This window comes from Neolamprologus brichardi, chromosome 3 (assembly GCF_056152115.1).
Source record: "Neolamprologus brichardi isolate AB-2024 chromosome 3, ASM5615211v1, whole genome shotgun sequence".
NCBI lineage: Eukaryota > Metazoa > Chordata > Actinopteri > Cichliformes > Cichlidae > Neolamprologus > Neolamprologus brichardi.
Window position 1 is genome coordinate 10,187,737 of NC_142106.1, and position 11,749 is coordinate 10,199,485.

At 43.6% G+C, this 11,749-nt stretch overlaps 2 protein-coding genes across 3 annotated transcripts in view; both read left to right on the forward strand.

Annotated features, from left to right (window-relative positions):
- The window catches only part of LOC148103442 (low affinity immunoglobulin gamma Fc region receptor III-like), a 61,264-nt gene extending 49,745 nt beyond the window's left edge, over window positions 1-11,519 (forward strand). Inside the window, exons 7-8 of the mRNA XM_087838107.1 lie at window positions 8,968-9,040; window positions 11,423-11,519. Coding sequence (XP_087694233.1) covers window positions 8,968-9,040; window positions 11,423-11,519 — 170 coding nt within the window. The remainder of the gene's footprint in view (window positions 1-8,967; window positions 9,041-11,422) is intronic.
- Window positions 6,038-7,441, forward strand: LOC148103444 (nuclear factor 7, brain-like). 2 transcript variants are annotated; one of them, XM_087838751.1, is made up of 3 exons: window positions 6,050-6,286; window positions 6,473-6,739; window positions 6,773-7,441. In XM_087838751.1, exons 1-3 carry the CDS (start codon window positions 6,050-6,052, stop codon window positions 7,439-7,441), a joined length of 1,173 nt encoding a protein of 390 aa, XP_087694877.1. The 2 variants fall into 2 exon arrangements, with proteins under 2 accessions (XP_087694878.1, XP_087694877.1); XM_087838752.1 differs by having other exon boundaries at window positions 6,038-7,441.
- Window positions 11,520-11,749: the final 230 nt, after the last annotated feature.

Sequence of the window (11,749 nt, forward strand, 5' to 3'; positions counted from 1 at the left end):
CTCCATTCCATGGGCTGGCCACTTGGGAAAGCACAAAACCATAGCCCGCATTAGAAAATATTTTCATTGGCCTGGAGTGCGCTCGGATGTGACACTGTTCTGTAAAAGCTGCCCTCAGTGCCAGAAGTCTTCTCTTAAAATCCCCTTCAGAGCTCCTCTCCAGTCTCTACCAATTATCAGCACTCCATTTGAACGGCTAGGAATGGACATTGTTGGTCCTCTAGAAAGAAGCAAGGCAGGCAACCGTTACATGCTTGTTGTGACAGATTATGCTACAAAGTATCCAGAGGTCTTTCCTTTGAGATCAATAAAAGCCAAAGCAGTCGCCCTCTGTCTCATACAGTTCTTCTCAAGGGTTGGTTTTCCTCGTGAGATTCTTACTGACCGTGGCACTAACTTTATTTCCACTTTGTTGAAGCAGGTGTACCAACTCCTTGGGATTAAGAGCCTGAGGACAACGCCATACCACCCTCAGACAGATGGCCTAACAGAGCGCTTCAATCAGACCCTGAAACAAATGTTACGCAAATTTGTCAATGAAACTGGTACAGACTGGGATCAGTGGCTGCCCTACCTCCTCTTTGCATATAGAGAAGTACCCCAGGCTTCTACAGGTTTTTCACCTTTCGAACTGTTGTATGGCCATGAGGTACGAGGCCCCTTGTCTCTTCTAAGGGAGACTTGGGAGGGTGACCAAGAAAGATCACAGGCTGTCAATGTTGTCTCTTATGTTGTCCAGATGCAGGAACGGTTGGAGAAGATGACGGAGCTGGCCCAAGGCCACAAAGCAGAAGCACAGCAGCACCAGAAGACCTGGTACGACCAGTCAGCTCGGCAAAGATCCTTCAGTCCTGGTCAGAAGGTGCTGGTGCTTCTTCCAAGTGATGACAGTAAGCTGTTAGCAAAGTGGCAAGGGCCATATGAGGTCCAAACGAAACTTGGACAAACAACCTATAAGGTCGCTATTCCAGATCAGCCCCGCTCCAGCAGAGTACTGCACATCAACCTGCTTAAGGAATGGGTGGACAGACCAAAAGCAGATGTCTTTCTGATCCGGGAGGTTTCGGAGGAGGAGGAAGTGGATGATCAGTATCTGCCAAAACCCACTCCTCAGGACCTGGACCTCAACCATCTTCCTGAGGAAAGACAGGCTCAGGTGAGAAACCTGTGTAAATTAGATGTGTTCAGTGAAAATCCTGGTAGAACGGACATTGTGGAACATGACATTATGTTGAAAGATGGAGCTTCTGTGAGGAGAATGAGTTACAGGATACCTGAGCGTCTACTGATCCCGTTGAAAGAGGAGATCAACCTGATGTTGTCACTAGGAATCATTGAAGCCTCGAAGAGTGAGTGGTGCCATCCAGTGGTCCTGGTGCCAAAGAAGGATGGCAGTATCCGTTTCTGCATAGACTTTAGGTACCTGAATGCAATATCACAATTTGATTCATATCCAACTCCCCGCATTGATGACATGGTTGAGCGCCTTGGGAAGGCCAGATACCTGACAACAATAGACCTCTGCAAGGGTTATTGGCAGGTACCACTGATTAAGCGCTCAAAAGAGCTGACTGCTTTCCGGACGCCGTGGGGCTTGTTCCAGTTTAAAGTCATGCCCTTTGGACTGCATGGTGCCCCGGCAATATTCCAGAGACTGATGGACCAGGTACTGTCTGACATCTCTGATTTTGCTGCAGCCTACCTTGATGACATAGTGATTTTCAGTTCTACCTGGGAAGAACACCTGCAACATCTGGAGAAGGTATTGGGGCGTCTTCATTCTGCAGGGTTGACTGTTAATCCAGCTAAGTGTACCATTGCCAAGGCTGAAACTGAGTACTTTGGGTTTGTAATTGGAAATGGAGTAATAAAACCTCAAGTCAATAAGGTCACCGCCATAGAATCCTGTCCCTTGCCAGAGACCAGAAAACAGCTGAGATCGTTTTTGGGTATGGCAGGATTCTATCATCGGTTTATCCCTCATTTCTCCGCCAGGGCAGCTCTTCTGACGGATCTGACTGGTGCCCGAAGTCCCAATAAGATCACCTGGACAGAGGAGGCTAAGATGGCTTTTCAGGACCTACGACAATCTCTGAGTAAGAGCCCAGTCTTGCACAGCCCTGATTTTGAGAGAAATTTCATTCTTCAGACTGATGCCTCAGAGAGAGGATTGGGAGCTGTTCTGTTACAGGGACCGCCTGGAGAGCGTCATCCATGGCCTTCATCAGCCGCAAGCTGTTTCCGAGGGAAGTGCGATACTCAACCATCGAGAAGGAGGGACTTGCCATCAAATGGGCTCTGGACTCCTTTAGGTATTATCTTCTCGGACGGGAGTTCATATTGGAAACAGATCACAAGGCTCTTCAATGGATAGAGAGAATGAAGGACACAAATGGAAGGATCACGCGATGGTACCTTGCAATCCAGCCATTCCGGTTCACCATCAACCACATCCCCGGCAAAGATAACTGCACTGCAGACTGTCTCTCTCGCTGTCCCAGGGAGAGATCTGAAGAGGGGGAGTGTGTGATGGCTGCAATTACAGCCACACAGTGGTAATACCCACCATGTTTGTAGAGGCTTACAAGTAACATTGCATTCACATTTGTCTTTCTTTAAATATAGGCATTAGTTTACAGGACAATAAATAACTGGTTTTGGTTTAGAGTTAATTCGCATATCCACATAACACTGTATTCTAAAATAAGTGCGCACATTTTAGTTTACACTGTTATGTATGATTAATCTTTTGTTTTCTGAGTTACCTTAGTTGCAGCTGTTCCAGTCCCTTGATTAAGGAGCCAAGAGGTGGAAAAGGGGCGGAGCGAGTTTTAAAGGAACACTACAAATTGGTTCATGCCATAACTCGGGACCATGGGGGGAATTGGAGTTCATTATGTTTGGTTTAGTTAGGTTTTGTGTATTTTACCCCTTCGCCTGTTTTTGTGGGCTGATCAGCCACTATTTAAGTTTCCCCTTTGTCTCGTTAAGTTAGGTCAGTTTGTTTGAGTTATCAGTAGTGTTGTCAACTTTGAGTAGAGTTCTGTTATTTTGACCTCTTTTATGGGCCCAAGATTTTGATTCTTTTTGCATGATTTAACTAATTATGTTTTTTGGGGTAATAAAAAAATCATTTTTTTGGACTTTAACCTGTGCCTAAGTTTCCTTCACTGCTCGGTCCATCACACTTATTCATCGTGGTATTTTGTTTCCATTCTGTCATCATAATTTGGTCCATTTAGATCCTTAAATCATAAAAGTGTTTACTTTAACTCATTTCAGCAGATGGAGAAGATGACATCACCAGTGACATCACATACAGTGTTGTGAAAGCATCAAATCATCAACACCCTCCAGTCAAAGAAACCAGAGATGGAGGTTTGTGTGTTCACCCAGGTGTCATCCACATACCTGAACCAATGGCTTGGTGGTGTTTCAGGGTAGGATAGCAAAGCCCTCTTTTCCACGTCTTCCATATACAAGTTACACACAATGGGTGAAACTGGGGAGCCCACGGCACACCCATGTTCCTGCCTGTAGAACTGACCCTTGTATGTGAAACAGGTGGAATTAAGACACAGTTTCAAAAGCAAGCACACCTGGTCCAACAGCCTTGTCTTGTTCTAACTACTTCAGACAGCCTGTCACCCTCGTCCTGTGACCACTTCCTGGGTCTCTTTCAGTCTTCAAATATAAAGTTTTTACAGCTTATAGATTTTAAGTTCTGCTCCAATCATTTGGGTAAAGATAAGAAACACTTTGATGGCCTATAAGTGAAAGTGAAAATGTGATAAACGAATAATATAAATAATAATTAATAAATAATTATATTTTTTTGATAAGTGAAGTTCACTGAACTGAAAGGAAATTTTGGTTTGATGATGGTTGACATGTTTTCCAAATAGAAGTTTTTCCTCTAGTAAGGAGATACAGGTGCAGCAGAGCATTGCTGGAAGAAATGATCCCAAGGGTGGAATCTCCTGAGAAATCTTCAGAGACCCAGCGAGAAGTAGGGACCATAGCTGACAGCCCAGGCAGGGGTTGAGGTCAAAGGTCATGCTGTTCGGGGACCTACTGGTCATCATGAGAAGATTCTGGAACCACAGCAATGACCATAAAGCTGCATTGGATGGAGAGCTGTGCCACGGGGCTTTCCAGAGGTAATCACGAGGAGATTGTGGACAACAGATGGAGATCTGAAGGATGAGGGGAGCGTTCCAAGCTCCAATCGACCGTGCAGAGAGGAAGTTCAAGGATGGCATCATTATTCTGTGAACAGAAACCAGAAGCTATGGTGGTGACGGGGAATGACTGACAGCAATTTCCTATGAACATCACCTAATGCTGTGTCACTGTGCTATGCATACTTTGACACTCTGAAGAGGGTCTTCCTTTGTGTCATTGTTGTTGTCATTTGCATCATGAACAAGACTGCTGAAGTGACTCAACAGGTGGGGTTATAACAGCAGTAAAATAATTGAATCCAATACCCTTTCCAAAAAAGGTTTTCTGCAGAGACGAAAGGACAATAGAGGAGTCATAAGTATCCCCCCACAGGAAGAATGCATGAAATGAGGTGATGAGGCTTGATAGAGGCCATAAAACAGGAGTGCTGACAAAGGCCTGCAGCCTTGAAGATAACTGAAAGCCACATTGACAAACAGCAAAACTAACTGGTATGTTTGTTATACCCATGTCTGCATACATTTGGACTCTGGTCATATGGACAGTGATAGAAACAACTGGAAGAGACATTTATGAAGCTCTGAGGAACTCAAACCACTCTGCATGTGTGATTTACACACCTGGAGGAGATGCACCACAAAGCTGGAATGATTTTGCAAATGTTAATTTCTGTGTTTGACTATTAACATTCATTTGCTTAGTTGGAGGGAACGATGCTCGTCACAGTTCTCTCCCTCATGCACGAGCAACACAAAGAGCTCTGGTGACTTGCGTCTTGTTTTTGCCATTGTAGTAGAATTGTCTTGGCGTTCCAGCAATAGGTCTGTGCTAGATGAACGTATCAGCAACCTTCAAACACGTGTGGAGAATTCATTATTTCTTTGAAAGATTTTTGACTAAATAACAGAAAAAAGAAAGTAAGAGAAAGAGATGTCAGAGATGAGTGTCAGTAACACAAAAGTAACACTCAGTGTCATGCAGTGACTTTTACACAACCAGATCAGATGAACCAACTCACACTAAAACATGCATTTTGCTGCACTCTTTACACTTATTTCTTTTCTTTCTGCTCTTTTATATATTTTGTAAAACCACAAAAAATATTTTATATCAGCAGCAATTTCTCTCAAACTGCTGCATCACAGCTTTCATGCTCTGACCTGCATGTGAAATGAGAGAAAAGCTCTTTATTAGTAACTTTTACAACTTCTGGCAGGTTAATGTCTGAACTTTGGAGTGAAACACACCCTGAGTTACAAGAAATAACACCACAGTCTGTAACTAAGTGAATCCACCTTAACACCACCTGTGTGTGTGTGACTGCATTACACTCCCACTGCTGGGAACCTGAACAAGAACCAGAACAAAGTCTGAAACAGAAGCTGACAAACAGCTGCACCACCGAGTGACACTTTATTTTATAAACTTCACAACAGGTTTCATGTTGTGACCTGTGGAGGTGAAAAGACACAAAACCTGTTTGACAGTTTTTGAGCTGCAGGCAGGATTGAAACACACCTTAGTTAAAAGTCAAACAGCAACATTTGTCTCCTCTCCTCACGTCACTCAAATGTGACAAACCAGGAAACAGGAAGTTCTTCGTCCTCAGTAAAGAGAGACGCACAGACGATCAGACTGAGCTCAGACCAAACTAGCAGCTTCCTCTGAGTGAGTCCAGCTACAGGAGAGAAAAGTGGAAAACTCCAACACTGCTGCTTCAAGCTGCTGACGCTCCACACACTGAATGTGAGTTTGAGCAAAAACACGACTCAAAGGAAGTTTCAGTGAAGGTGGTAGAGGAGGGAGGGGAGCCAGGACTGACTGTACTTCCTGTCTGCTGTTTTCAGCTTCACTCACAGACTCAATGGCTTCCAGATCAGAGGAGGATCTCTGCTGTACGGTCTGTCAGGAGGTCTTCAGAGATCCTGTTCTTCTGTCATGTAGCCACAGCTTCTGTAAAGACTGTCTGAAGAGATGGTGGAGAGAGAGACCAACACACGAGTGTCCAGTTTGTAAGAGAAGATCTTCAAAGAATCATCCACCTTTAAATCTGGCTTTAAAGAACCTGTGTGAGTCGTTCTTACAGGAGAGAGATCAGAGAGCTTCAGAGGCTCTCTGCAGTCTGCACTCTGAGAAACTCAAACTCTTCTGTCTGGACCATCAGCAGCCAGTGTGTCTCGTCTGCAGAGACTCAGAAAAACACACCAATCACAGATTCAGACCCATCGATGAAGCTGCACAACAACACAAGAAGGAACTTCAGGAAACTCTTGAGCCCTTAAAGAAGAAGTTAAAGGTTTGTGAAGAAGTTCAAGTGAAGTTTGATCAAACAGCAGAACACATTAAGGTCCAGGCCCGACACACAGAGAGGCAGATTAAGGAGCAGTTTAAGAAGCTTCATCAGTTTCTAGCAGAGGAAGAGGAGGCCAGGCTGGCTGCACTGAGGGAGGAAGAGGAGCAGAAGAGTGGGATGATGAAGGAGAAGATGGAGGCTCTGAGCAGAGAGATAGCAGCTCTTTCAGACACAGTCAGAGCCACAGAGGAGGAGCTGAGAGCTGAAGACGTCTCATTCCTGCACAACTACAAGGCTGCAGTGGAAAGAGTCCAGCGCTGCCCCCTGCTGGATGATCCACAGCTGCCCTCAGGAGCTCTGATAGACCAGGCCAAACACCTGGGCAACCTGACCTTCAACATCTGGAACAACATGAAGGACATGGTCTCCTACACTCCTCTCATTCTGGACCCAAACACTGCTCATCCAAACCTCATCCTGTCTGAAGATCTGACCAGTGTGAGACAAGGAGGAGAGAGGCAGCAGCTTCCTGATAATCCAGAGAGGTTTGATTATTACATCTCTGTCCTGGGCTCTGAGGGCTTTAACTCAGGGACTCACAGCTGGGATGTTGATGTTGGAGACAGTACAGGGTGGGATCTGGGTGTTTTAGCAGAGTCTGTGCAGAGGAAGGGAGACATACTGTCTGGATTATGGGTAATATGTTTCTATGAAGATAAATACTACACACACTCACCATCAGCTGGTTTCACTGATCTCTCAGTCCAGAAGAAGCTCCAGAGGATCAGAGTGAATCTGGACTGGAACAGAGGAAAGCTGTCGTTCTCTGATCCTGATACTAACACACACATACACACCTTCACACACACTTTCACTCACAGGATGTTTCCATTCATTCGCACTAGTGATGAAGTGAAGGTGTGTCCGTTGAAGGTGTCAGTGTCAGTGCAGCAGATGAGTTGAGGATGATGATATTTCTAATGTTGTTTCCTGTCAGTGAATTGAAGCTGTTAAACTGCAGCTGTCCTCCTGCTGCCTCGTTGTTCCAAAGCTCTTTGTTTCTCTTTTAGTTCTCACTGTTTCTTTCTGTTTCTGCTGTCCACCTTTTCACATGGAAAATCATTTCACTGTTTCTCACTGAATGACTCCCCAAACTAGATTTGAAATTCTATCAAGTTTCTAATCATTACAAGTGATTCATGTTTCTATTTGATGTGTAAATGGAGATGATTTCGTTTGCTGGGATATGGACTGACATGTGTTGAATGGGAGGAGCAGTTTGTTGTTGTCTTCTTGTCTGTTTATGACAACAATAAATCTATTGTTGAAACAATGATTCATGTTTAACTCCATATATGAAATGTTTCTGATCTTTGAATTCTGTTTGATTAAAGACTTTCTTCATGACACAAATGAGATTTCAGTGTATTAATAGAACTAAATAAGCTCAGAGTTGAAAGGCTGGAGTATTATGTACGTGCTTCACTGTCAGGATCTTCAGGGGGATTCAAAGGGAAACATCAAACATCAAAGATTTAAAAAATAATAAAGATAATAAACACACAGGTCAAAGGTCAGAGTCACAGGAATTAGGAAACAGTTCAGTTTCTTCCGTTTGAAATGTTTCAGTTTCTTTGCTTGATCAGTTCACACTTCTCTCTGTGAACGACTTCAGTGCTTCGTCCATGACTCCTGAAGGTAAAGGGCCCAAAGAGCCAATCAGCAGCTCTGAAACAGGAAATATGACTCATGGAGAAGTTCACAACAGTTTCAGCTGCCAATTGTACTCATCACCATGGAGACTGATGCATCAAATCTAAATAAAGGCTGGATGGAGGCAGAGTGAGTGTTGTAGATGCTGCATTTTGAAGCCTCAGTGTTTAAATTGTGTCCACAGCCATGTACACAGAGTGGGTGGATTTGCTTCTAGAAGGACTTTGTTGCAGCTCTACAGCAGGTATTTGTTGTTGGATGACATCACATTCAGCAGTGCTGTGACTGAGCCATAAATGTCAGGGCTCAGACGAGGCCCACACATGCGTGTTTGTCGGTACACACAGTTAAGATATGGAACATGTGAACATGAGACATATGAAGAGACTGAACAGATAAAACGTCCTTTATATCCATCAGTGACTTGATGGAGCTTCTTGCTGCAGTGTGTTTGGGTTTGGCTGATAACACTGGTCCTGCATGTTTCCTTCATGCTCTGTGGTAAAAGTGCATCAGTCTGCAGCTCTGTGGTCGTCCTTCTTCTTTTTCTCAGAAACTTCCTGATTTCTTTGTTCTCACTGTTTTGCAGAGGTGTTAAGATTAAAAATAAAAACTGTGAAAAGTTGCAGCTATTTATAAATTTTTAAAAAGACACCATTTAATGCTTTTAATAAGCTTAAAAGAACAGAATGAAATGTCTCCATCGCTGTAGTGTAATAATATCACAGCACTGTTGCAGTAATTTTAATGTGTTTATTGCACAGAGACTGATTCAGCTGTGGTCTACTCAGCAGTGAGAACTGAAGACGTCCGTTATGGACAAACAACCATCAGAACAAGGAGGCCCAGGTACAGCTGCTCTTTATCTTTGACTGTGGACAGAGACAAGCTAGCTGCTCCCCCTGTTTACAGCCATCATGCTAAGCTAAGCTAACCAAACCACATTGTGACTCAAGCCCAGAGCTCAGACTTCAAAGACATCAAACGTCTCATCTTTCTGTCAAAACACAAAACAAAAAGATTCCTTGTAAAGTTGACCTTTTCCTTAAACTGTCCATTATAGCGTGGTCTTCCTACTTATCTTGACACAATACTCAGTCACGTTGCCTGCTGCAAACTTAAAAGAAGTCTGACGAATGAAGTGAAATTGTGCTCTAAGCAGAAGTGATTGTGAGCGTGTCTGAGGTCACTGTGTGTGTGAAAAGGTATCCAGCTGGGGCAGACATGATTCTGCAGGTCACCTGCCCAGTGGACAAAAAGAAATAAAATAGTTGTGTGGATGACATATGAATGATAATACGAAGAGTGTTTGGTGTTTCTCAGCCTGAAACAGCTGTAATGCTACTTTCTGTTTTGGAGAAAGGACAGTTAAAAAAACAGAGAGAGAGATGTGTGTTGTTTTAAGCAGTGATGAGAATAATGAAAATGTGATGAGAGAGCAACACAAAAGTATAAGTACAGGGATGAAGCTCTTTACAGGAAGGGTCAGAGCAGACTCTACCTGCTGAGGCGGCTGAGGTCATTTGGAGTCCAGGGAGCGCTTTTAAAGACCTTCTATGACTCTGTGGTGGCATCTGTCATTTTTTACAGTGTTGTATGTTGGAGCAGCAGTTTATCAGCAGCTGAGAGGAAGAGGTTGGATAAACTCATCAGGAAGGCCAGCTCTGTTCTGGGATGCACCCTGGACCCAGTGCAGGTGGTGGGAGACAGAAGGACTCTGGCCAGAATAACATCTCTGATGGACAGAGTCTCCCACCCCATGCATGTAGATGTTGCTGAACTGCAGAGCTCCTTCAGTGACAGACTGCTGCATCCTCGATGCATGAAGGAGCGTTTCTGCAGGTCCTTCCTCCCTGCAGCTGTCAGACTGTACAATCAGAACTGCTCCCAACAAACACAGATGTTTACATCAGCGCTGTTTCTTGCTCTATTTTATCAACCGATTCACACTATAACCAGGGTTGCCTCTTATCTGTATTTAATTTAATTTAATTTAATTTAACAACAGTATGGTACTCAGTTTTTGGTAACCATTGTCCTTCATGTAAATATGTAAGAATTGTGTATGTTTCTGTTCTGTGTCTTGTGTACTGTTTGTTTGTATATGTGTTTTCTTGCTGCTGTTACACCCAAATTTCCCCTTGTGGGACAATTAAAGGATTATTCTATCCTTGTGATATTTAATCCATCATCTCCCTGTCAAACAAAATAGATGTTGAATTGTGTTTCTGTCAGGAAGCCCCACTTCAACTCTTGGAAATCGTCTCTTCTAAATCAGACCATCCAAAGTGGACTATATAGATAATAGAGTCATCCCTCCAAATTGATAGAACAACACTCGTGGTAAAGTAGTGGACTGGAAGAATACCTGACCAAGATTATCTTGCAATGTTTTGCAGCCGCCAGTCAAGCCGGTAGATAAATTTGGTCTGTGATTGTCGCAGTTGGCTGTGTGGCTGGCAGGAGGACGGACCCAAATGCAGGACTCTCATATGGGAATTTAACTGAAAAGGCAGCTTTATTGTAGGACCACAACGGGAGAAGGGAGACTCTCTCTTCAAACGCTAGCTCCACAGCTGCCATCTAGCAAAGATACCGGTCTGGCACAACTTCCTCCCACATTTCCGGTTCACGCGCGTCAAAATATGCAATTTTGAGACGCGATGGATTTTTCTTGGACACGCGTTGAGGTGCGAATGTGCACGCGTCAAATTAGGGGCGTTTGGGGCGTTTTCGTTCGCGTCTATCGCGTTCGGTGTGAACACACCGTAAGAAGCACTAAGAGCACTAAGGGTCTCCAACTGCAGTCTTCAAGGGCCGGTGTCCTGAAACTTTTGAATGCGTCCCTGCTGCAACACACCTGAATAAAATGATTAGGTCATTAGCAAAACTCTATAGAACGTGACTGCATGCTGAGGTGTCTGATGCAAGTCTTTTATAAGTTTTCTTTTCCATATGGGTTTGCATGGCCTCTGCACCTGTCCCTCCTGCACTTTCCTGCTCAGTGTTTCGGATGTTTAGTTACTCCTTTAGCAATAAAGACACTTTTAATAAATCTAGCCTATTTGTAGCTCTGTACTGAACACTTGGCTTCACAAAAAACTGTGGCTGTGCAGCCGAAGGTAGCGTTACCTCTGGCAGATTGTCCCTGACAGCCGGGAACATGAGGAGGAAGCGTAGTCCTAAACAGAATCCCCCGGTACACAACCAACCCGTTCATGTGTCTAACAGTTGTTCACCACTCAGCAGCACACCCACCGGGAATCAAAGCAGTGATTCTGATCTGCGACATGTGAAGCTAGAGACACCAGTAACCACAGTCTTCTAGGGGCCGTAGTGTGGTGGGCCAGGAGTACCAAAATCAATTAATTTAATCCACCATTAAATAATTAATTAAATGTTACATTAATTAATTAAAATTGGATTTAATTACTTAAATAAATAAACATTACAATAATTAATGAAATGCCCATTCATCTAATTTAAAATGTCAATAAATTATTCATTCAATTATTTCCAATTTTAATAAATTGACACATTTACTTAATTATTTAAGTT